Raw genomic sequence first — 27043 nt, 5'->3', positions numbered from 1 at the left:
AGGGTCAGTGCACAGTTTATGGAGGGAGCTGGCCATTGTGGCAGGGGATGCCGCTTCTGTTTAACAGCTGTGAGAAGTCGGCTGCTATTCTCAGCGCTACAATCATCAACTCTTCCCAGCTCAGAGCCCCGTCCAAAGCCCTTGAAGCAGGCCATACATAATGTGGGCTTTATTCGCGGCTGAAAGATACAATAAAAGCTAAAAAAAAGGAGCATGCATCATTCCTTAGCGGTACTATTTGTCTCTATAACCACTATGTACTAGGTTTCTGCAGCTGGAAGTATTCACAGAACCAGGCGGAGGGAGAGGCTGCAGTATTTGTGTGGGTGGATGCAGAAATGCAAAGGCCCCTGTGAGGGAGCGAGAGGGCACGAGCTTCATCACTGCTATTTGGGAGACTCGTTCCAGCTGGGAATAGGATGGCAGAACACAAATGGCTACGAAGGCCCACGCCCCTGTGTTAGAAAGGGTGCAAGAGACACAACCCGGCTTTCTGGGGTGTTTAACAGGAACTGCATTGCAAAGCACCATTCAGCACGCGCCTTGCTGCTCGGGTCCCAAGAGGGTTCTCTGGGCCTTTGCTAGGCTGGATTCATAATACAGATCAACAGCATGATCAGCTGCAGCCCTCATCCAAAGGAGAAAAAAAATGGCTATAAATCTTCATCGTGGGTATTGGGACTTCTGTGCTGTCCTGGAGGAATGGAGCTGATCTCCCTGAGAGAGGAATGAAACCCTCCTGACACAGCGAAGGTCATCTCAAACGCTCGTTCTTTTTAATGCATGCTTGTAGTGGGTCGGCCCACTGCCTCAACGGCCAGTGCCCAGCTTCTGTTCCTGGGCCAAGCTGGCTGGGGGATGATGGAGAGGTAGCGTTCACAGCCCTCAGGATGCATGGGGGAAAAAAGAAGCCTCAGCCATTGCTCAACAGTGACACCTAATAGTCAGACCTAAGGTCCATGTTAGCCAGGTTCTGCAAGGAACCGCAGTTTGTGGTCTCCAGCCAAGGGCTGTCACTACGAAGGCAGACTAGGAAAAGCCACTGCTTACCTCCAAGAATGAGCAATACGAAATGGATCTACTCTTTAGGACCTGCTGGGGATTTGTGACTTGGATTGGCCCCTGTCAGAGACCGGGTGGACTCGATAAGAAAATTATTATTTACCTGCTAATTTTCGTTCCTGTAGTACCATGGATCAGTCCAGACAGTGGGTTATGTCCCCAATCCAGCAGATGGAGTCAGCACAAGCTTTGAGGGGGCGTATCCATATATACTACTACCCCCTCTGCAGGAGTTCAGTATCGAGTATATCAAAGCCCGAGTAGAAACCCCCGAAGGATCAAGTTTGTGGAAACAGATAATGAAAACAATTGTAACCGCAACAAGTAACTGCAAACATCCTACCAACTTGTAGGGAGCTGTGAAAAACAGCGAAAAGAAACAACTGTGAAGACACAGAACATTGCGAGCAAGAAGCAGCGCAGAGCTGAGCAGGATCAAGAACCCAAACGCGGTGGGCGTCTGGACTGATCCATGGTACTACAGGAACGAAAATTAGCAGGTAAATAATAATTTTCTTTTCCCTGTACGTACCTGGATCAGTCCAGACAGTGGGATGTACCCAAGCTTCCCTAAATCGGGTGGGGTCCTGCGAGGCCTGCTCGGAGGAACCTGCTCGCCAAAGTGTCCAGAGACCGAAGAGGCGAGGTGCAGACGATAGTGCCTCGAGAACGTGTGTAACGATTTCCAGGTGGCTGCCCTACAAATTTCCTGCGAGGATACCGAGCGAACCTCCGCCCAGGAAGCCGCCTGAGAACGTGTAGAATGCGCTATGATTCCGGGTGGGGGAGTCCGACCCGACCCAATGTAAGAAGCAGCAATGCCGGCCTTCAGCCATCTGGCAATGGTAGTCTTCGAGGCCTGAGACCCCTTCTTAGGACCGGCCCAGAGTACGAAGAGATGGTCAGAGGTCCAGAACTCATTTGTAGCCTCCAGATAGAGGCGCAGAGTGCGCTTGACATTCAAGAGACGGAGAGACTTCGGCTCTGAGGAAGAGAAGGATGGCAACTCCACCGTCTGGTTCACATGGAATGCAGAAACCACCTTCGGAAGAAAGGAGGGAACGGTGCGAAGCGAAACTCCAGAGTCGGAGAAACGGAGATAGGGCTCTCTACACGACAGAGCCTGCAGCTCCGAGATGCGTCGAGCGGAACAGATGGCCACAAGAAATACAGTCTTGAGAGTGAGATCCTTTATCGTTGCGCTGCGCAGCGGCTCGAACGGTGGTCCCGACAGGGAGCAAAGCACAAGGTTAAGACTCCAGGAGGGACAAGGGTCCCGTAACGGAGGACGCATATGCTTGACACCCTTGAGAAAACGAGCAATGTCAGGATACTGTAGAAGAGAGCCCCCATCGCTCAACAGCGAACCAAGGGCGGCCACCTGAACCCGTAGTGAATTATAGGCGAGCCCTTTTTCCACCCCCACCTGTAGAAACTGAAGGATCTGAGGTACAGAAGCCTTAGCGGGTCTCGTGGCCTGGCTGGTACACCACAGCTCGAACACCTTCCAGACCCGAACATAGGCCGCCGACGTCGATGTCTTTCGTGCCCGCAATAGCGTGGATACTACCGCCTCCAGGTAGCCCCGACGCCGGAGGCGGCGCCTCTCAAAAGCCAGGCTGCAAGACAGAAGAATTCTGCCTGCTCGAAAAATACCGGGCCCTGATGTAGGAGCTGGGGGAGGTGCCCCAGCCTGATTGGCTCGTCGATCACCAGCTGTAGCAGGTCCGCAAACCAGGGTCGCCTGGGCCATTCTGGGGTGACGAAAACCACGGTCCCCTGATGGCTTTCTATTCTGCGGAGCATCCTGCCCACCAGGGGCCATGGTGGAAAAGAAAGATATGGCGGCCACGGGAGGACCAGGGCATCCACTCCCTCCGCGCTCTCTCCGGCAACTGAAGAAGCGTGGAGCCTTGGCGTTGAGAGCGGACGCCATCAGATCCAAGTGGGGGGCCCCCCACCGATGGACGAGAAGTTGCATTGCTTTGTCGGAGAGAGACCACTCTCCGGGTCCAGCAGTTGACGACTGAGGAAGTCCGCCTGGACGTTGTCCACACCGGCGACGTGCGAGGCCGCTAGCCGGACGAGATGACGCTCCGCCCATTGCATCAGCAGCGCCGCCTCGAGCGCGACCTGCGGGCTGCGCGTGCCTCCTTGTCGGTTGATGTAGACCACGATGGTAGCGTTGTCCGATAGGATTCTGACTTCTCAGTTCCGAAGAAGCGGGAGGAAATGTCGCAGAGCTAGCCGGACCGCTCTGGTTTCCAGACGGTTGATTGACCACTTCGCCTCCACCGTGGACCACGTCCCCTGCGTGGCGCTTCGATCGCAGACTGCACCCCAGCCTGCTAGACTGGCATAGGTGGTCACCACCACCCAATTTGGCAGATCGAGGGACATGCCACGGGCCAGGTTCGGCGGATCCAACCACCAGCCCAGACTGTCCCTGGCATTCTGTGGGAGCGGGAGAATCATCTGATAGTCCTGCAATACTGGTTTCCAACGGGAGAAGAGCGCCCACTGTAAGGTCCTGAGGTGCGCGAAAGCCCAAGGTACAAGGTCGATGGTGGACCCCATCATTCCCAGGAGTTGCAGGTAGTCCCAGGAGGTGGGCTCTGGTAACGCAGAGAACAGTCGTGTGTGATCCCGCAAGGATTGAGCTTTGTCCTGGCGCAGAAAAACTTTGCCCAGTAGGGTGTCGAAAGTTGCCCCCAAAAAAAACCCAAGCGTTGCGAGGGCATGAGGGAGCTCTTGGAGAAGTTCACTACCCATCCCAGGGAATGTAGAAACCGTACTACTCGAGTCACCGCTGAGCGTCCATGATCGAATGACTTCGCCCGGAGGAGCCAATCGTCCAGATAAGGATGAACCAGGATGCCCTCCTTCCGGAGAGCTGCCGCCACAACTACCATGATCTTGGTGAAGGTGTGCAGCGCCGGCGCCAATCCAAACGCGAGAGCCGTGAACTGAAAATGCTGGTCCAGAATTTTGAAACGAAGGAAACTGTGGTGGTCCGGGCGGATGGGAATGTGCAGGTAGGCCTCCGTTAAGTCCAGGGAGGCGAGGAACTCCCCCCGATGCACCGCCGCAATCACTGACCGGAGCGTTTCCATGCGGAACCGAACGACTCAAAGGGATTTGTTGACTTCCTTGAGGACTAGGATAGGCCGGAAGGAAACCGTCCTTCTTTGGTACGACGAAATAGATGGAATAGTGGCCCGAGCCCACCTCTCCGAAGGGCACGGGCGCAGTAGCGCCTATCTCCCGGAGTCTGTCCAGAGTCAGCTGCACCGCTCCTCTCTTGAGGTCCGAGCCACAGGGGGAAAAGATGAACCTTCCCTGCGGGGGGGCGGACAAATTCCAATGCGTAGCCGTGTTTTATGGTATCCAGGACCCACTGGTCCGAGGTGATCCGTGCCCACTCCGCTTAGAAATACGTTAGTCGGTCCCCAATCCTGGGGACAGGGGAGTGGGCGAGACTGGCATCATTGTGAAGACTTGGTATAGGGGGTTCCCGGTTCCGGGAGTAGTGCGTGCGGGCCGATGCCCGCGGAAGGCGCGCAACCAGGGCTGAGACCTGGGGGCGGATGGCCGGGAGCCCGTCTGTCTGTAGCCCCTGTAGCGCCGTTGCGCTCTGGCTCTGGTCCGAGAAGAAGAAAACGCTCTGGATGGTCGAAACCTATCCTCCGGCAGCCGATGAACAGCGTTCTCCCCCAGGGACTTGATGATCTGGTCCAAATCCTCCCCGAAGAGGAACTTGCCCCTGAAGGGAAGAGAGCCCAGACTGGACTTAGAGGACGTATCAGACGCCCAATTGCGTAGCCACAGTAGTCGTCGTGCTGCCACTACCGAAACCATGGATCTTGCGAGGACCCGAAAAAGGTCGTACGAGGCGTCCGCCCCATACGCCACTGCGGCTTCTAGCCGATCTGCCTGGGCAGCCTCATCGGACGGCAGGTTCTGAGACGTGAGGAGTTGTTGCACCCAAAGGAGACTAGCCCGCTGGGCAAGCGAACTGCACATCACCGCCCGCATACCCAGAGCGGAGACCTCGAAAACCCGCTTAAGGAAAACTTCCAACTTAATATCCTGTGTGTCCCGCAACGCCGCACCTCCCGTCACTGGGATAGTCGTCCTCTTCGTGACCGCCGACACTGCGGAGTCCACCTTTGGGACCTTGATGAGGTCCAGAAAATCTTCGGGGAGAGGGTACAGCTTTTCCATAGCCCGGCTGCTCTTCAGGGAGGCCTCCGGGGTGTCCCATTCCCTGGTGAGAAGTTGTAAAAACGAGTCATGAATGGGAAAAGCCCGAGCCCTCGGCCGGAGTGCCGCCAGGACAGGATCTCCCTTCCTTGAAGAAGTGATGACAGCGGGAGCTACTGGGGCAGGCGGGTCTGGTGGCGGATCCAAATCTAATTCTTGGATGATCTGCGGGATGAGGTCGTCCAGCTCTTCCCTCTGGAAGAGGCGTAGGGTACGCGGATCATCCCCCTCCTGTGTGCCGTCCCCTTGTCCCCCGTCCGGGAGGTCAAGTCCATGTCCCGCTGGGTCTGGCACCGCCCCCACTGCCGCGGGCGTGGATCGGACCCGGGTAGGAAGGCGGGAGGCCCCCACTCCCGGAGGGTCGGGGGGGGGCCGGCGTCGAGGGCGACATCCGAGGGATCTTAGGAGGGGGGGGGGGTCCCACAGGTGCTTCCAGCCCCTGCAGATAAGCGGTATGCATGAGCAGGATAAACTCCGGAGAGAACCCCGGCCTGCTCGGGTGCGCTTCGGGGGCGGCGTGGTTCCTGCTCCCTGGCTCTGGGTGCTTGGTTCCTGCACCAAAATCGGGGGAACACCCCCGCTGGTAGAGTCCTCCAGGGATCCGTTCTCCCTCGTGGCCTGCGCCTCAGGGCGCTCAGAATGTAAAATGGCCGCCGTTCCCGCCAAAAATGGCGGAGTGGCCGGCCCGCACCGCCCGGGCAAAAAAGAGAAATCAGTCAGGGACTGTGAGGTACCTTCCCCCCCGGGAAGGCATCGTGCACAGATGCCCTCCCAGGAAATCCGGGACCCCGGGTCTCCGCAGGCCGCTCAGCGGGACGGCCGCGGCATCGGGATCGCTGCAGGAGAAAAGAAAAAGCCACGGGGGGGGGCCACGCGCACAAAGGCGCCGCTGCGGGGGGGGCCCGGTCGGCCCGCACTGCCCGCTGTCTGAAAATAGAGGAGGGTGCCGCGGGGGGGGGGGCCTTCCTGGCCACACGACCCGCCCCAGACATCTTTCCCTAAATGGCTCAGCAGCCCATGAGGAGCTGTAAAATGGCCGCGGGTGAGGGAGTAAAGAGCGAAGAGGCCGGCTCCACCGGCTTTTGCGGGCACCGGGGGCTGAGCTGTAAAGGAAAAAACTACAAAGGAAAAACAAACTTACCCCTGGCTGCAACGAGAAATAAACAGCAAGGCCGCAGAGAAGAGACAAGGAAGATAAGCCACTCCCCAGAAGTTGAAAGAACTCTGCCTTTTTTTTTTTTTTTTTTAAACTTAATACAAACTTGATACAAACTTGATCCACAGAAAGAGACAACAACAAGCCATAATCAAGCAAGAAAGTGAAGGAAAAGGAGGGGAAGCCTGATTCCCCTACTCGCATCTGCTGGAGTCAGAAGATACTGAACTCCTGCAGAGGGGGTAGTAGTATATATGGTGACGCCCCCTCAAAGCTTGTGCTGACTCCATCTGCTGGATTGGGGACATAACCCACTGTCTGGACTGATCCAGGTACGTACAGGGAAATGGCACATCTTATGCTCTTACAGCAGGGAGGAGTTGGGGGGGGCACAGGAATATAGAAACGCGAATGAAAGATCATGACCCTATGGCCTGGAGGAGTAAGAGGAGGCTGCCGGGCCAGAGACACCCGCAGTAGAGAAAACTCTCTGCCCTAGTGACCATGGACTGAACGTGTTATTCAAACGCCTGCGTATTTGGCCTCTTCAGCCCACCTTTTTCAGTATTGCAAGGTTTGTTTTTTTTTTTCTTATCTTGGGCTTCAGGCGCACCATCCTGTGACTGAGGCGGCCTAGAGCTGGGGCACTGAGATCCATCATTTGCAGCCACCTAGTTCCTCCCCTCCATGATCACTCTGGCAAAGGCATCACCCGGAGCTCCCTTGGCTGTGACAGCACATGTGATAGTTAATCAGTGCTGATCTTGTACTGGACAGCAGGCGTTGCTAGCTGCCTAAAGCCTGATGCACACTCCCTCTATGGTTGTGAGGGCCATCCCTCCAGCTCCTACTGACCCGGGGGGGGGGGGGGGCCCAAAAACACAAGACATTTGAGGTACGCAACAGAGCCTCCAGCACAAGACCATAACCGCTAGACCAGCCCACTTAGTCGTCATTTATAAAGGAAAGCAGAACAAACAGATTACCAAAAGGGGGTGACCGATATGCACACTGTGTATCTAAAAGCACATCTGAAACACAGATTTTGGGGGGGGGGGGGGGGGGGGGGGGGGGTGTGATGAGAGAGGCAGGCAATACTAATGAAACATGCACCTGTCCAGGTGTACATCTGAGCCACCAATACACCCCCATGCAGCAGCAGCCCGGTACTCTAGGAACACCAGGAGTAAGCAGCACATCCGTTGACAGTAGGACAGGAAGCCAAGTGAAAATATCACCTCAGTCAGACAGCAGAGCACTCTGATCAGTTACTCCTAACTGTACGGAAAAGTCGATTAACTTTTAACATTTGCAGAGTGTTACATATGGGCCTCTGATTCAGGATCATTACTCCCATCCCTCCCCCCCCCCCCCAACAACTACAGACCTCAGGGGATTAAGAAAATGGACACCTTACCTGTAGATGGTAACGTGAGGAGACATGGGGCGGTTCGACTTTGTATTCTTGTCCCAAAATTGCTCCATTTCTTCTTTTGCTGTTGTGCCCATGGGAACAGCACTAGGACAAAGCAATAAGACTCTTAAATTCAAGCCAAGTGTGCACCACTTCCGCTTATAGCTGCAATTACAGTCCTATACAAATAAGGAGTTGGCAACACATCGTGGCCGCTTCTGACCCTCCAGCAGCCGAGGGTGTGCCCATCCAGTCTGCTGAGGGATTCCTGGCTGGAGAAGCATAAAAGTTAAAAAAAATAAAATAAAGCAAGCTGTCACATGCTTGCTACCGAATGTGATAAAAGTTAAACCAGGACTGACAGCTTGTTCCTAATGAAGAGCCATGTGGGTAAGTTCAGTTACAAAAGATATGTGGACTCTGGTAATTGCTGGCATTATAGACACTGTGATTACCTTTTTTATGAGCTGCTTGTAATCTGTTTATTTTATCTACTTATGTACTGACTCAGCCAGCAATTTCCTTCTGCTCCTTCTGGTTTCCAGCCAAATTGAAGCTAGCCTTATTCAATAAATCGGAGTTTCTATTAAATACCCGATGAAAGAATAATTAATTCTTTAGCTAGAGCTTCAGATTCAGCAGCACGCTGGCTAGAAAAAAAAAAAAAAGTGTGGCTCTGCTGACCTATTTATCATACCTAGAGCAATCAGTGTACACAGCACTGCACAAGCGAGTCTCACGGTCACAATGGCACTTTAAAAGGCAAGTAATTCAGGCTTCAGCACGGCACAGAGCGGCTGGTGGAGGGTTGGTTTGCAACTTGAAACCTCCAGCTTTCACCACTCTGCTTTGTGATTTTTGCAACAATACCAACAGCCACATCTAACTTCAATATAAAAAAAAAATGTTCCCTTCTGGCCCAAAACAAAGCCAAGAACGCAAAGAGAAAAATCAGAAATGTAGGACGACACACGGAAGATCCTCGGCACCTACCTGCCCACCAACGAAAGCGGGCAGACGAAGGCTTGAGCTTTTATTGTGGCAATAGAGTACGCCAACAGAAATTTTGTTGGGGGAGAAAACAAAAAAAAAAAAAAACCAAAACTTACTTTCTGGCACAGAAAACTGGCCGCAGCCGAGCATGAAGGCAATACCGACCAGCATGTCTGAAAGAGAACACCAAAATGGTTAAGGCAGAAGTAAAATGCAAACCCTAGACTGCAGAGACCCTCAAATACTTGAAAAGTGAATGTTAAGCTTGCTCAAAGTATTTCTTGGTTGTTGATGTTTGAGTTAATGTTTGTTGGCCGTGGCTTCCACTCAATAAAAGAGCATTATTTACCTCGTATTGCATCTTCGTGGTCAGGGGTGGGGATGCCCGGAAGCTAGGGCCTGCACAAGTTATGGATAAGATGACCCTTTTCAAACAGGAAGAATGTTTTAGAACAAGGGATTGTGATACGAAGCTCTGAGCGGGAAGGCCCAGTAGCAACATCGGGAAATATGTTTTCACAGAAAGAGCAGTGGATGTGCAGAATGCCTCCCCACCCCGAGGCAATGGAGGACAAAAGAGGCGCAGACTTTAAGAAAGCATGGGCTAAGCACGGAGAACCTTTACTTGCAAAGAGTGAAGACCTAGCAGAAAGACAACCTAGCTACGTGCATTTAAAGGGTCCTACTCGAATGAGAGACTAGTGTTGGAGCTGCCAGAATGGAAGCCAGTAATGATCCCCCCCCCCCAAAAAAAAAGATCAAATACTGTGCCCCTTAGTATCATTCTGAGTTACACAATTACACCAGCTAGAGAGAAAGTGGTGCAGTAAGGATAATCATGATAAAGAGGGGCCCATAGTAAGTACTGTGGTTCTAAGGCAGCATATTCCGATATCTGATAACTGCTAGAAAAAGCTCTATCAGTTGCTCGGACAATTCATGGGGCAGAGTTTAGATCTTACACATCTCTCCTATGATAATTGCGCTAGTTTTTATTGACAAAGTAAAGATCATCCAGACATCTTTTGCTGCTACAGTCTCCACTCTAGTCTCCGTCTCCAATGACGATTTTAACGCTGGGGAGAGGGCCTTTGATTTTAAGGAACTGAATAAGGAGGGTACATCACCATCATCAAGAGCTGTCACTGACCTGTCAGAGGCATCCCCTCTAGAATTACAGACCAGAGGAGACTATAATCAAGATGCTGAGTGGCAATGGTTTGATGTTAAAGGATTCTAAGGTACAATCCCTAATGCAGTGATATTCACGCCCAGTCCTCGAGGACTGCCAACAGGTTGGGCTTTCAGGATAACCTTAATAAATATGCATGAGATAGACTTGCAAGCACATCTGCCTGCACTGTACACACATCTATCTCATGCATATTTATTAGGGATATCCTGAAACCCCAACTTGTTAATAGCCCTTGAGGGCTGGGAGTGAATACCATCACCCTAATGGCTTTTTTTGATGGTTTTCATTCTTAAGGCCATTAACCCTATTACTTAGAAATTAGATCCTAGGACTACTAAATTGCTGACATTTTTTGAGTGCGCTCCAGTGGGACCAGGTTTGTCAACTGACAGATAGAAGACTTAAAACAAAATTTAAGAAAGATTTTTTTCAGTCAACACATAATGAAGGTACAGAACTTGCTGCCAGAAGATGTGATTAAGGCAATAGTACAACTGAATTTAAAGATCTGGACACAGTTCTGGAGGCCAGATCCAAATATAATTATTAGCCAGAGATTTTCTTACTTCTTGAAGAGAGCATCAAGTTGACTTTCATAGCCAGTTTTGCCAGGACTAACTACACTTTTTTTTTTTTTTTAAACTAAACCCTAGACCGCAGGTTTGCATCTCTATCATTTGCTGGAGTCAGAGAGATACGGAGGGACTGCAGGTGGCACACTCTCTTATGTAGCAGTGCCCAAAGCTTTTGTTCTCTGACTCCATCTGCTGGTAGGGATACACAACCCACTGGTCTGGAATGATCTGAGTATGTACAGGAACACCACTCAAACTATCATCTGGTGTTTAATCTCGCCTTTTTGACCAAACTGGTTGAGAAAGTGGTGTATTAATGCACAATAAGTGGGATTATTAACTTTCCAGATGACAAAAAGTTATTCAAAGTAAGTTTACGTTTAATAAATGTAAACCCCACCCCTTCTAACTTTGAGGCAGGAAGCCAATTGTGAGCAATTGTGAGGAACTGCAAGAGGACCTTGCAAGATTATGGGGCTGAGCATCTAAATGGCAGATGAAATTTAACATAGACAAGTGCAAAGTGATGCATATAGGGAAAAATAACCCATGCTATAGTTACACGATGCTGCGTTTCATATTAGGAGTCACCACCAAGGAAAAGAATCTGAGTCATTGTGGACGATACTTTGAAACCTTCAGCTCAGTATGTGGCAGTGGTAAAAAAAAAATAAAATAAAAAATAGAATGTTAGGTTTTGTAAGGAAGGGAATGGAAAATAAAAAGCAGAAGGTATCATAATGCTTCTGTATCAATCCATATTGCGACCATACCTTGCTACCTTCATCTGCTGGAGACAGAGAAATACAGAAATACACTGTCTGGACTGATCCGGGTACGTACAGGGAAAAGATATATAGCAAAAAGGCAGAGAAGGACAATCAAAACGACATAGGGGATGGAACATGAGGAAAGGCTAAACAGGTTAGGGCTCTTCAGCCTGAAGAAAAGACAGCTGAGAGGTCTATAAAATCATGGGTGGGATGGAATGCATAAATAGGGAGCAGTTATTTACCCCTTCCAATAGCACAAGAACTAGGGGACACCTCATGGGTTAATAGATATCACTTTTAAAACAAATCGGAGAAGGTATTTTTTTCACTCGGTGCACAATTAAACTATGGAATTTGTTGCCAGAGCTTGTGATGAAAGCAGTTAGTAAACTGAGTTTAAAAAGGATCTAGACAAGTTCCTGGAGGAAAGGTCCATAAACCACTATTAGCCATGTAGACGTAGGAAAGCCACTGCTTACCCCTGGTTATGAGCAAGGAGGACTGGCCCTATTCTATGGGATCCGACAAGTACTTGAGGGCTGAATTAGCCACCGGAGACAGGATGCTGGACTTGACAGACCTTTAGTCTGACCCAGTATGGCTTTTCTTATGTTCTTTGCATAGGGATGAGCCAGAATATTAGTCATCTTGTCTAACATACAGGTAGATTATTAAGATCATTCTAACACATGTTACTGAGTATTCCAGCACTATACAGACCACACTTATCAAGTAAAATATGCCAGGTTTTCAATTTTTTATGGGCCTACTTTCTGGAACTCCATCATGAGCTCAATTATATTCACTTTTAGAAGAAAATGAGGCTTTTTATGGGGAGGTATTTTGAAGGCTGGGGATTTTAATGTTGACCTAGTTAGGGGCCCAACTAGGGTTTGTACTACTGTGGGTATTTAATATATTTACTGAAAACTCATTTAGGAACCTAGTCTACACATGACTTAAGAATTCTATAGGGTGGCATTTGGACTTATTCCACATTTGTTTTGTGTTCGTATTGTTTTGTTTTTTTTAATGTGGATTGCATTTACTTTTAAAATATCTGCTGTGTAATTAATCTGAAGAAATAAAATGAACAGCAAAGCTAATAATATGAAATATTAGGGAGTCCTAGCAGAAATGCAGGCAACCATGCAGCTAAGTCTGTCTGGCAGGCTGCAAGTACAGTAATAACTAGAAGTCCTACAGGAAATTCAGGTGCTCACATTGCCAGGCTACACTGGGAACCTAAAAAGCTAGATGTCCAGCAACAGCCACACTAGTATTGTTAGCAATTTAGATAGGCTGTAATCAGAGAATTTAATTAGTGGCTGTCTGGCAGGCTGGAATTCCATAATAACTAGAAATCCTTTAAAAACCAGGGTGCTCATACAGCCAGATCTACCTGGCAGGCTGTGGTGATTGCTGAGAGGGAGAAACTAAGCGGATGTGAAGGCTATAATTGTACAAGTTAGGGAAATGGTAGCAGAACAATGTAGACATTATGGTCCATGAATATATATATTCATGATACTGCTTACAACACTTTTATAATTACACCCCTAATGGTGCCACAAGTGTACGTAGCAGGGTACATGCAGTGGCACATCTATGAAGGCAGAGGGGCAATAAATCAGTCTCATGTAGAGGAAAAACAGGACTCAGGATGGACAGATGATCTGATAACTGTTAGAGTATAGCTACAGAGATGCCTGCAGGCAAAATGAAACAGTTCTGACACTAATTTACCTGGAGGTTCTGTAAGAAAAAGAGTGGTAATACTGGAGACCAGTGCAGAGACCGAGCAACCCAGGGGAAAGCTGTTTGAGACCCAGTGTCCGAAGGGATGCTCCTGTTCTTCAGCACTGTGTTCCGCAGGCTTAAAGGATACATTAGACTCATAACAGGGAACTATCTGTATTATATATATGCTTATGCTATTTGTATTATTTTTACATTCTAATGCTATGTGAATTGGCTTTTATCATTATACTATTGTCAAGTAAACTATCTGAACTATATTTGTGTTAGTGTTATTCTGTGATGTAATATTACCACTGCAGACCAACTGTGACACAGTCAGACCAAGGGTCCATCAAGCCCAGCATCCTGTTTCCAACAGTGCCAATCCAGGCCATAAGAACCTGGCAAGTACCCAAAAACTAAATCTATTTCATGTTACCATTGCTAATAATAGCAGTGGCTATTTTCTAAGTCAACTTAATTAATAGCAGGTAATGGACTTCTCCAAGAACTTATCCAATCCTTTTTTAAACACAGCTATACTAACTGCACTAACCACATCCTCTGGCAACAAATTCCAGAGTTTAATTGTGCGTTGACTGAAGAACAATTTTCTCCGATTAGTTTTAAATGTGCCACATGCTAACTTCATGGAGTGCCCCCTAGTTCTTCTATTATCCAAAAGAGTAAATAACTGATTCACATCTACCCATTCTAGACCTCTCATGATTTTAAACACCTCTATCATATCCCCCCTCAGCCATCTCTTCTCCAAGCTGAAAAGTCCTAACCTCTTTAGTCTTTCCTCATAGGGGAGCTGTTCCATTCCCCTTACCATTTTTGGAGACCAAATGTCTGGACAATAGCTAAAGTACATTATTACAAACTTTGTGGATAGACATATTGGGGGGGGGGGGGGGGGGAAGGAAGTGTGAATTAAGTGGGAGGCTCCTTTGCCCAAGATGGAAGACAAGAAAAACTGTATTGGATAAGGAGAAAGATCTTACAAGCAGTCATGCTCTATGGTTGGCAGCTGAGTTATATCCTTGCAGTATGGACACAAATTACTTGGTCTGGAAACCAGGGTTCAAATCCCACTGACATTCTTTGTGACCTTGGGCAAATCACATCATTCTCCATTGCCTCAGGTACAAACTTAGGGTCTCATTTACTAAGCATTTTTCCTATACACACAGAATGGGAGAAAAGATTTACTAAATCTGGCCCTGAGATTGTAAACCCTGTGGGGACAGAGAAATACCTACGATACCTGTATGTAATCTTTGAAGTAGCATAAAAGGTGGAATATATATAAAAATAGTACTTCATACTGAAATGTGCTAGACCTCATGTTTTTGCATACCTGCTTCATGCCAATACAACAATCTGATACTATTGCTCATCCTGGCAATTCCTTAAAATTTATGTCTACTAAAACTTGTCAGGAGGCAAAACAAGTAGACACGCAAAGAGGGACTTCCACTAGGTTCAGTGCCCATGAAAGGATAATGTTTAAACGTAGCACTGCTCGCTTCTCAACCTTTTGGCCAAGAACAAGTGTAAAATGTACATTAAAAAAAATAAACCTTTTAACTTAAAGATTACTTGATTTCTGTAACTTGGACCTTTTTTCATGATTGCTCAAATAGCACAGCACCCAGATGACCTCCATCTGAGCCTAAGGGAGAGCTTCAGAACAGCACATCTGCTTAACAACTGGTACGCCAACATAATTTTCCAAGTCTCAGCTTTAATTTAGAAAGCGCTTTTCGCAGACCAGGTCACAAACTTGCACGGCTGCAAACTAACTCAGAGACACCAGGTCGCATCCAAAAACTTGTGTACACACGTTAAAAAAAAACACGAGATGGGAGTGATAAAAACAACAACGATCTCGTCCTATTGAACTCAGAACCGCCCGCTAATGACACGTAAAAGCACCATTAGTGGGGCCGCTGTAAGGATTAATCAGTAATTTCTGCTCTGGCTAACGAAGGGAACGATAAGGAAATTAAAGGTCATCCTACAGACTCCTAGTGCCCTGCTCGCAGATTTTCCGGGACGCAGATTAACTGGAAGAGGGTCCGTCCCAGCAGGGGAAGGTTCGCGCAGGGGCCCAGAGAAATCAAATCTCTGGTAGATCGTACAGCCGAGGGTAGGCAAGCCAAGGGAGGGGGGGAAGGATGAAGCAGTGGCCTGGGCAAGGCAGAGAGAGGACCCTAAAGCAGAGGCCCGGAGGCAGCAGGACACTCCCCGCCTATCATTCCCTACACCTCCCGCCCCCTCTGCAAAAAAAAAAAGACCAGCCCTTCCCCGGAGTATACCGACTCCCCTATCCCCCACCCCCAGAAACACCAGACTACGCTCCCTGCACCCCTCTGCCCATCCCTCCTCCCAAGCAGAAAAGTCACCTCAATAGCAGCGCCGCCATCTTTTCACTTGCCGCGCCCGGAAATGACGTAGCCGCAAACCGCCTCACTCTCGGGCCCCCGTCGAGCGCCTGCAGGGGATGTTGTTGTCCTCCTCAAGAAAACCGGCTGTATTTAACGAGCGTAACAAAACAAAACAAAACAAAAAACTGCGGCCCGAGCGAGAGCCGGAAAATAAATTAATCCCTGAGGAGAAAGACAAAGGGCAAAAAGAGGCAGGGGGAGGACTCGAATCTGACGCGAGGCGTGGAGTCCGCCTGCCAGGCTAAGGGCGGAAGTCGGCCCTGCTGACGTCGTACATTTAAAGGGCTCGGCCGGCATGTTGGTAGTCAGAAGCATTCATATCTGTCGTCAGCAAATACACACAGAAACCTAGAACATGATCCACATCTCCTGCTCAGCTTTATAGTCCTTTCCTCTCTCTCAGAGATCCTTTCTGCTTCTCCTGTGTTTTCTTGAATTCTCATAGTTGCTCATCTCCACCACCTCTTTTGGTCTTTCTATAGATTAAACAGCCTCTTTGTAGCCAGAAACTAAACGCAGTCCCTGAGCTGTGCCTGGTCCCCGCATCTCAAAAAAGATATAGTTCCAGTGGAGAAAGTGCAGAAAAGAGTGAAACTGATGGATGGCATGGAAGGCTGCCCTATGAGAAAATCTAAGAAAGTTAGGGCTGTTCAATTTGGAGAAGAGATGACTGAGGGGGGATATGATAGACGTCTACAAAATCATGAAAGTCTTGAACAAGTTAATGTAAATCAGTGATTTACTCTCTCAGATAACAGGACTAGGGGGCACTCATGAAGTTAGCAAGTAACTCATTTAAAACCAAAGAAAATTCTTTTTCACTGAGCGCATAGTTAAGCTCTGGAATTCATTGCCAGAGGATTTGGTTACAGCAGTTAGTGAAACTGGGTTTAAAAAAAGATTTGGATAAGTTCCTAGAAGAAAAATCCATAAACTGCTATTAATTAATAAGGAATAGTAGCTTGAGGTTTATTTAATTTTTGGGTACTTGCCAGGAACTTGTAACTTGGATTAGCCACTGTTGGAGACAGGATACTGGGCTTGATGGACTGCAGTGTGCTGCGGCAGTCAAGAAAACAAATAGAATGTTGGGAATTATTAGAAAGGGAATGGTGAATAAAATGGAAAATGTCATAATGCCTCTGTATCGCTCCATGGTGAGACCGCATCTTGAATACTGTGTACAATTCTGGTCGCCGCATCTCAAAAAAGATATAGTTGCGATGGAGAACGTACAGAGAAGGGCGACCAAAATGATAAAGGGAATGGAACAGCTCCCCTATGAGGAAAGACTAAAGAGGTTAGGACTTTTTAGCTTGGAGAAGAGATGGCTGAGGGGGGTTATGATAGAGGTGTTTAAAATCATGAGAGGTCTAGAACGGGTAGATGTGAATCGGTTATTTACTCTTTCAGATAATAGAAAGACTAGGGGGCACTCCATGAAGTTAGCAAGTGGCACATTTCCTACTGCTGTTAATTCTTTTTTAAACTACACTCCCTAAAAAAACTAAAACCCCTACTACATCCCCCCGACTTCCGCACAGTTCTTCAAACCACCATCTTTGCCAAAACCGACTATTGTAATGCTCTCCTCCTTGGCCTACCGAACAATGCCATCCAACCCATTCAAATATTACAAAACACAACAGCCCGGATCCTGACTAACTCATGCAGAAATGACCATATCACACCGGTATTAAAAGACCTACACTGGCTCCCAATTGCATCACGCATCCAATATAAGACTCTCTCCCTTGTCCACAAGGCTTTATACAACCCTGAAATGAACTGGTTCAACGAATCCTTCCGCCTCCACCAATCCAACAGGCCCATCAGACACCAACACCTCGCCTCCATGCCTACACCTTCTCCCAAACATTACAAACTTACCTCCACGAGAGCCCGAGCGCTCTCTATCGCCGGGCCCACCCTTTGGAACGCAATGCCTGTCGAACTACGACAAGAAGAATGCACAAAAACATTCAAATGCAAGCTAAAGACCTGGCTCTTCACCAAAGCATACACCTAATTCCCCCACTTTCACACCCATACTCTCCTGCCCTCTCCCCCATTCCTCACTCCCACCTCTAAATTCCTCCTTTGCCCCCTACCTGTTCAGTCCTCTTACCTTCTCCTGATTTCTCAGCTCGCCTTCTCCTTTTACCCCATCCACCCCTCCTCCCCTCCTACACCCCTCACCCCCTCCCCATCCCCCCTCCTCTCTTATAACTCTACACAATTGTATTTCCATGGCATTGCTGTATTTATGAATACTTTGTACATAGTGATACTCTATATATATTTGTAAATTTTGCTCATAAGTTTTGTCTAATTATTTCCCTCCTTTTTTCCCCCTCCTCATTTGTTCATATGTTAAATTCGTTATATCTGTTCGATGTAAACCGCCATCCCAGGCGCCTGTTTCAGTTACACTGTAAACCGATGTGATATCCCGGATGAACGTCGGTATATAAAAATTTTAAATAAATAAATAAATAAATAAATATGTAAACTGATATGATGTTGCTACGAATATCGTTATAGAAAAGTTTATAAATAAATAATAATAAATAAATTTAAAACTAATCGAGAATGTTCTTTTTCACTCAGCGCATAATTAAACTCTGGAATTTGTTGCCAGAGGATGTGGTTAGTTCAGTTAGTATAGCTGTGTTTAAAAAAGGATTGGATAAGCTCTTGGAGGAGAAGTCCATTACTTGCTATTAATTAAGTTGACTTAGAAAATAGCCACTGCTATTACTAGCAACAGTAACATGGAATAGACTTAGTTTTTGGGTACTTGCCAGGTTCTTATGGCCTGGATTGGCCACTGTTAGAAACAGGATGCTGGGCTTGATGGACCCTTGGTTCTTATGTTCTCAGTATGACAAGTCTTATGTTCTTATGTTATGTTCTGTGAGCAGAAAATGATCTTTTTGCTTCTTGACCTGAGATTTAGCAGCCAGGAGGGTAGGCAACTAAGGAGGAAAAATACAAAAACTGGCAACTGGGATCTATACTTGTAGTGTAGGCACCAAAACCTGGAAAGCATGGATGGGTCAATTTCTACCATCTACATGTAGAATATGGGAGGTTAAGGCCCTGCCACACCACCCCCTCTCTCCCCAACACACATACCAACTAATTAAGTTTACAATTCCTTCAGAAATCCCCTGTTTATTCCTTGCTTTCTTGACATCAGATACTGTCTTTGTCTTCACCATCTCCAAAGGGAGGCGGTTCTATACATTCACTACCCTTTCTGTAAAATGTTTTCTAAAATTACTCCTGAGTCTACTCCCTTTCACCCTCATCCTATGAACCCTCATTTCAGATCCTCCTTTCCACTGAAAGAGGCTCATCTCCTGTGCATGGAAACCCTGGAGGTATTTAAATGTCTCCAGAACTGTAGGCAGTATTCTAAATGAGGTCTCACCAGGTACTTGTACAGGGGCAATTGCACCTCCTTTTCCACTCCAGCATCTTTCTGGTTTTTGCCATTGCCTTATTAACACGTTTGGCCGCCTTGAGATCATTAGAAATGATCACTCCCAGATCCCATGCTTATTTTGGGCATAAAAGAAATTTGCCCCTATAGTGGTTCACTCCCTTGGATTTTTGCAATCCACAAAAATGACTTTGCATTTTTTAGTATAAAATCTCCCCCTCCGGAAAAAGAAAGTCATGAAAAATAAACATTCCAATCCATTAAGAATATGTTAAAACAAAATATAGAAAATAAATACATTGAGCTAATATGCAACATAGTAATTGATGGCAGATGAAGACCAAATGGTCCATCAAGTCTTCCCAGCAAGTTACTTATGGTTGTAAGTGCTGCTTTGTGCATGTATCCCCTCCCCCACTCCATGCCTTCCGTTAAGGGGGGGGGGGGGTAACTGCCACTCCATGCACATTAAGTCCCTTCCATGCAGAAGTGCTACATCTAAAGTTAATGAGGTTTACTCTAATTCTTAGCCTCTAAGAATCTGCACTGCTTATCCCATGCCTATTTGAATACATTTGCATCCTCACCACCTCTTTCGGGAGGGTGTTCCAGGCATTCACCACCCTTTCTGTGAAGAAATATTTCCTGAGTCGCTTCTGAATCGTCCTCCCCTGGAGTTTCATTTTGTGATCCTTAGTTTTACAGTTTCTTTTCCAGCAGAAAAGGATTGAAGTTCCTGCATCCTTGAAACCTTTCAGGGGTCTGAAGCTCTGTATCCTGTCTTCTCTGCACCTCCTCTCCTCCAGGGTGTACATGTTCAGATCCTTCAGCCTCTCCTCTTAGGTCTGGCGACACAGACCTCACACCATTGCAAAACTAAAAAGGAAGTGAAAGTGGAGATCAGATACACTAGCACTGCAGTGAAACCCAAGTACAACCCAAGTACTTTGAAAATCATTCTCTTCCCGCTTCAAAAAAAACAAAACAAACAATTAAAATACATGAAGGCCAAAAATCACAATCTGATAATCACTTTTATTTTACTGTCGTTATTGCCTGTTTCAGTTTTCTCAGTCTCTTCTCTCTTTTATACTAAACGTTTTCCCCAGTTCTTTTTTCCTTCTTTGTTTCTTCTCCGTTCTCTTCCCTGTCTGCACACATGCTCTGTCATGTCACTTTCCACCTTTTTCTCTTTTCTGCCTTTCTCTCTTCCCCTCCATCGCTAACTTCACTTTTCTTCCTCCTCTCTCCCTATATCTATCCCTTATTTTACTTCCTCTGTTGCATTCCTCCATCTCCCACCTTCCCATTTCTTGTTCCCTCTCTTACCTTGAATCCAATGCTTCCTTTGCCCCTTCCCTCAATGCCGATTGCTTTCTCCTCCCCATCAGCACCCACTTCTCTCCCCTTCTCTGCTGTCCTGCACCCTATACCCTCCTCCCTCCGTGTCCCATCTGTGCCCCTAAAACGTCTTCCCTGGGTCCTCCTCTCCCCAGTCTCTCCAGTCCTTTTCCTCACTCCACATGGCCTAGGAGTGGGGACTGCACAGTGAGCAGCGAGCATGCCCATGTCTGCCACCTCCTCCTCGCCAGACGTGCTGTGAAGTGGAGGAGACAGTGGCTGCAGGGTCTGGGAGCACATATGCACCCTCAGCTCTCTCTTTGTGATGCCACAGAGCGACCTCTGATGCATCCCAGAATACAGAACGTCCCCTTGGTAAAACCTATTGTGAATATCGCCCTTCCTCCATCTCCTAAATTAATCACAGTGATAGCAAACTGACAGGTTGGAGACACATTAAGCATGCACTTTCCATGTCTGTGGCCACACCTGTTCCCCCTTCTTTAAGTCCAGATTACAAAGAAAGCACATACAATGGTGGAAGTAAAGTGGCCAACTGGCTCCAGTTTATCAGGCACTGTCCTAGTTTCACCCCATTGCATACATGACCTTGTAATTCTGAGTTTCCCAAGAAAAGCAAGACTACAATTCCATGCATGTAATGGAGCAAAACCAGAATCATCCTTAGGGGAACCAAACTGAAGCAACATCTGAGCCCTACTCCACTTTGGAAGCCCCACCCACAGTGTGAGATCATTAGGCCAACCCCTCCAGTTATCAGGCCGATACAGTACAGTGCACTCCGACAGAGCGCCAAGCCGCACATTTTACTTTCAGAAATTAGCGCCGACCCAAAGGTAGGCGCTAATTTCTTCCGGCACCGGGAGACTGCTTTTCTGTGCACCCTCCGACTTAATATCATGGTGATATTAAGTCTGAGGTCCCAAAGAGTAAAAAAAGATTTAAAAAAAAATTGAATTTGGCCCGCAGCTGTCGGGCTGAAAACCAAATGCTCAATTTTGCCGGCGTCCGGTTTCCGAGCCCATGGCTGTCAGCGGGCTCGAGAACCGACGCTGGCAAAATTAAGCTGACAGCTGCCGCTCCGGGCTAAAAGGAGGCGCTATGGATGCGCTAGTGTCCCTAGCGCCTCCTTTTCCCCGTTTCTACCACCCCACCTAATTTGAATGCTGAATCGCGTGCACCAGCAAGTGGCCGGTGCACGCGCCGGGAGAGCGGGCGTTCGTCCGCTCTCCCGCAGACTTTACTGAATCGGCCTGTATGAGCCTTTCGGTCCTAGAGGTGACAGGCTCTGTAACCCTGCTCCCATCCCTTGAGCTCTCCAGTCCTAAAGGTGACAGGCTCTGTAACCCTGCTCCCATCCCCTGAGCACTCCAGTCCTAGAGGTGACAGGCTCTGTATCCCTGCTCCCATCCCCTGAGCACTCCAGTCCTAGAGATGACAGGCTCTGTATCCCTGCTCCCATCCCCTGAGCCCTCCAGTCCTAGAGGTAACAGGCTCTGTATCCCTGCTCCCATCCCCTGAGCCCTCCAGTCCTAGAGGTGACAGGCTCTGTATCCCTGTACCCATCCCCTGAGCCTTCCAGTCCTAGAGGTGACAGGCTCTGTATCCCTGCTCCCATTCCCTGAGCCCTCCAGTCCTAGAGGTAACAGCCCATCCCCTGAGCCCTCCAGTCCTAGAGGTGACAGGCTCTGTATCCCTGTACCCATCCCCTGAGCCTTCCAGTCCTAGAGGTGACAGGCTCTGTATCCCTGCTCCCATCCCCTGAGCACTCCAATCCTAGAGGTAACAGGCTCTGTATCCCTGCTCCCATCCCCTGAGCCCTCCAGACCTAGAGGTGACAGGCTCTGTATCCCTGTACCCATCCCCTGAGCCTTCCAGTCCTAGAGGTGACAGGCTCTGTATCCCTGCTCCCATCCCCTGATCCCTCCAGTCCTAGAGGTGACAGGCTCTGTATCCCTGCTCCCATCCCCTGGGCCCTCCAGTCCTAGAGGTGACAGGCTCTGTATCTCTGTGTCTATCCTGCCTATAGATTTAATACTTTGTATCCCTGTGCAGCTCATGGCATCTTTCTGCATGGCTTCCTATGTGGGCACTGGGCTGTGCAGAATGTAGTATCTCTGTACATGGCTCTCTGTATATATTTATTCTGGGAACATATGCACTGGTCTTTACTACCCACATGCAAATACCCAGCCCAGGAGACAACAGCCTTCTCTTTGTAAACTGAAGCTGAAATCCTCCTGAGTCTTGTGGATTTTTCTTAATCTCCCACCCACTCACAGAGCAGTGAATGCTGCTCTGCAAGCTGAGGCTCTGCTGTCTTCAGTTTAAGAGCTGAGGTGCCTGCCAAAGAATGCATGAAAAAGGCGGCTTCATGTTCGGATGTGGGTTAAATTGATGGACTGGGACAGTTTAGGAATATCTACTAGTATAAAAATCTGTTCTAGGTCTGACAGTGTGTTTTAACACAGATACCCTCTATACCACTCCTACAGACTGCAGGCTCTATATCCCTGTTCCCATCTCCTAAGCCCTCCAGTCCTAGAGGTGACAGGCTCTGTATCCCTCATCCCTATCCCCTGAGCCCTCTGGTTCTAGTGGAGAAAGGCTCTGTATCCCAGCATCCATCCCCTGAGCCCTCCAGTCCTAGAGGTGACAGGCTCTGTATCCCTGCGCCCATCCCCTGAGCCCTCCAGTCCTAGAGGTGACAGGCTCTGTATCCCTGCGCCCATCCCCTGAGCCCTCCAGTCCTAGAGGTGACAGGCTCTGTATCCCTGCTCCCATCCTTCTGAGCCCTCCAGTCCTAGAGGTGACAGGCTCTATATCCCTGCGCCCATCCCCTGAGCCCTCCAGTCCTAGAGGTGACAGGCTCTGTATCCCTGCATCCATCCCCTGAGCTCTCCAGTCCTAGAGGTGACAGGCTCTGTGTCCCTCATCCCTATCCCCTGAGCCCTCCGGTTCTAGAGGTGACAGGCTCTGTATCTCTGGGCTGTCCCAGAGCACTCCAGCATTCTTTTCTCCTTGCCAATCCCAGGGATAAAGCTTCACTTTTAATAGTCTGCCAAAGCTTCAGGATGCAATCTCTATTGTGGTTTCTGATTTCTGCATGTGGATTGTTCTATAGTTGGACAGGGCGAGAAGGTCCCTGCTTATGATTTGACAGTGACAGAAGGAACCCTTGTTAGATCAGAGCTGCAGGAGCCAGGCTTGGTGCTGGGGAGATAGCTGTCCAGGTCAGGAGGTGCTGATTTAATGACGTTTGGGCTTGCCTCCCAAAGCACTAGTGAACTGCTCAGACTAAGAAGGATGGGCAAACTGGAGGTGCTGTGGTGCATTCTTCTCCTCCCTGCAGGTTTTGTTATCTGCTGAATGATCTGATTCACTGCATCCTGATATGAAGATGGAAGAGAGAGCAGGGTGTGGAGACAGCTGTGTAACCTTTGTGCACTGTGGAAGGGAGCTGAGGTGTATGTGTGTGTGTGTGTGTGTGTGTGTGTGTGTGTGTGACTGTTTCACACAGTGACATGGAGCTTTACCTTAAAGGCCAAATAGTTTTGTAAACCAGTTTTTGTTTTATGTTGCTCAAAATGAACTCTGCCAGTCCATCCACAGAGTTTTTGCAAATGCCTGGTACCTGAGGTAGTCAGCATCTGGACCAACCTGTTCTAGTATCTTCTCAGAGATCAAGAAATCGAAGCTTGCATGTCTATTTTATGCATGCCCAATATAAGAATGACTGAGGAGAGGTGTCCTAGCCCAGCATTAGGGCGAGAGACCCTCTGATCTGCAAGCTACAGCTCTGCTGATTACCTAAGGCAGTGATTCCCAAACCTGTCCTGGAGGAGCCCCAGCCAGTCAGGTTTTTGAGATATCCACAATCAACATGCAAGAGATAAATCTGAATATACATGAGATAAATCTGCATGCACTGCTTCTATAGCATACACATTTTATCACATGCATATTCATTGTGGATATCCTGAAAACCTAACTGACTGGGGGGCCTCCAGGAAGGGTTTGTGAACCTCTGAGTCTTGCCACTGTTGTGGTTCTCTGAAAATAGAACCAACAGCTGTGGAGAAAAGCTTTTTATTTAAATGCTATAAAATAATATAAATCTTAAATATTATATAATAATAATAAGGCACCTTATGGAGATGAGTGGAGCCATGCAAGGCATCAGTATAAACTCCCTCTCAAATAATTGTACTGATAACACAGCTTTATATATAATTTTTACTTGTACATTTTCATGGTTACATACTTGTCAAAGAATTCTGTAATTGGCTTTCTATTACAAACAAGTAATCTGAATGGCCATATAGTAATTTGCTCTTGGTCTCCATGCTAATTACCTTTGCCTTGAATGTAAACAATTTTTATCTATGGCTCACAGTTAGTTGGAATGTCAGCTGGCCTTGTATCTGTTTAAGAATGTTCTATAACCTTAGTTGGAATGTCAGCTGGCCTGGTGTGTGTTCTATAACCTTGTAGTTCAGCATCTTTATCTAACTTACAGCATCTGTGTGTCTAGGAAAACAAGTCCAAGGCTGAAGCACAAATATCATGCATGAGATATACTTGCATACACCAGTGTATGCAAATACATCTCATGCATATTCATTGTGGCAATCCTGAAACCCGACTGGATAGGTGTGCCTCTAGGAGAAGACTAGGAAACGCTGACCAGAGATGAATCCACCCATTGGCCAAGCAATGGGAGATACTTTCTTCAGCTGCAGTTTCCATCTCCTATCATTAGGGAGAGAGGGGGATTTCAGTTTACCTGTCACCACCCCAGACCTTAAAATAATGGGCTGCCACAATTCTACTGGTCAGTTCTTGTGTCATATTGAAGCTTCTTTAAACCAAATATCTGAACACCCACAGAATATAATCTGCACCCCTCTCTCCTAACTGACCCTTTCCCTGACTCGCTCCTCTCTTACTACTTCGGTTCCCAGGTCTTCTTTGCTCCTACCACTGGCCAGAGGTGTCTCACCACTCTCGTCTTCACGCTCTGCCCCCTTGAGCTTGCCATGTCTTTCCTATCCCTTGGCCTTGCCTATCATCACCTGTGATCCCACCTTGATCCTTTCACCTCTGGCCTCAAGCGACTCCTCCCCCCTCTAATCCTGCCCAGTGTCACCCTTCCCTACTCTAGACGTCTGGTACAGATCCCGCCATGATTCTTGTTAAGGGCAGATCATGGTTTTAGAAGATCAAGTATTGTAAACTTGCAGAAACTGGGCAGAGGCTTGAGGGCCCAGTAGCAGTGCCACAGGCTGGTACATAGAAGATCTGGGTTTGATTCCTGGGCTCAGCTTCTGCTTCCCCAGGCCAGCAAGGGCTGGATATGTTTTGGGGACAATGCTGATACCCCCTGGGAAAGAAGATGCCCTGGTCATTGCTCAATAGTGACACTTATAGGTGGGTACTTGTGTACTGTGTTTCTAATGGAGCCTTGATCTCTGGCCCCTTACTGAGGACTTTCATTGTGATGGCTGGTTTTAGGGTCACCAGATAGATTTAGGTCATCAGGGACAGGGACAGCCAGTCCTGATTTTGCCCTGGTTTCACCTAGTAATTTGCCATTGCTTTCTAAGATGAAATAATTGGCAGAAGGGGAGAACGCTTTGCACATTTTTTCCACAAGCCTTTAACAATTTTGTGCATCTCTAGCTGGGAGACGTGTGACCTCCCTGTAGGTGGATGGCCACATCCCTCAGGTAAACTCAAATAATAATAATAATAATATATTTTATTTATGTTCCAACTTTTGTGACATATCAGATTACACTGCAGGTACTGAAGGTATCAGAGCTACAAGCCTCTGCATGCAATGCGACAGGACCAGGCCCGGATCGGCCGCTTGGTGCTGAGCTCAGCATGACAGCAGCCCTATGTGCAGTGCAGCAGAGAAGGGGCACATCCCCCCATGACCCTCCCCCCCCCCATGCTGCAGGCAGCCCACAGCCTCCTTCAATGACCCCTATTGTCTTTGTGCTGAGCCAGCAGCTAGAGGCAAGTCTACAGTCTGAGAGAAGATGGAGGGGTGGAGGGAGGGAGGGAGGGAGGGAGGGGAGGTACTCGGTATGGGAGCAGCACAGATTGATGCAAGCCTGCAGAGGACAAGCAGATGGGTAATTCAGAGAGAGAGAGAGAGCCATCTATTTGAAAACTCTTTTTTTTTTTTATGCAGCTCTTGGAAGGCAGAGAGCCTCCAGCGATGCTATTTAAGCAGGATCATTCCTCAGTAGTGTTTATCTCTTCTTATTATTTTATTGGGTCCCAGGCTAGAAAAGAAAAGCTGGAAGCTGAGTGCTGCCAGTGCACTCTTTCCTCCCTAGCTCTGCCTCCCTCTCATAGCTTCTTAGCTTCAGTTGAATCCCTCTCATAGCTTCTTAGCTTCAGTTGAAAGGACATGAATAGGCACAAGTATTCTCAGATGTTGTTAATGACCTCTGCTTGACATTTAGGACCAAAGTTTCAAGCGTCTGGAAAAAAATGAGGGCACGTTCTGTACCTGCTCATCGCTTCCCAAGGATTTGATTTCCTGCAATTTCCGGTGGAGAAAAAAAAAAATCTGTGCAGTAGGAATTCGACCTC

The 27043-nt window shown here is 48.0% G+C and overlaps 1 protein-coding gene across 1 annotated transcript in view; it reads right to left on the bottom strand.

Annotated features, from left to right (window-relative positions):
- The window catches only part of SDHC (succinate dehydrogenase complex subunit C), a 44372-nt gene extending 28528 nt beyond the window's left edge, over positions 1–15844 (bottom strand). The window contains exons 1-3 of the mRNA XM_029579491.1: positions 15583–15844; positions 9005–9061; positions 7899–8000 (exon numbers count right to left, since the gene is read on the bottom strand). Coding sequence (XP_029435351.1) covers positions 7899–8000; positions 9005–9061; positions 15583–15602 — 179 coding nt within the window. The 5' untranslated portion in view covers positions 15603–15844. The remainder of the gene's footprint in view (positions 1–7898; positions 8001–9004; positions 9062–15582) is intronic.
- Between the last annotated feature and the right edge of the window lie 11199 nt (positions 15845–27043).

Source organism: Rhinatrema bivittatum, chromosome 16, assembly GCF_901001135.1.
Source record: "Rhinatrema bivittatum chromosome 16, aRhiBiv1.1, whole genome shotgun sequence".
NCBI lineage: Eukaryota > Metazoa > Chordata > Amphibia > Gymnophiona > Rhinatrematidae > Rhinatrema > Rhinatrema bivittatum.
The sequence above is the reverse complement of the archived record's forward strand: the minus strand, read 5'-3'. Positions and strand labels throughout refer to the sequence as shown.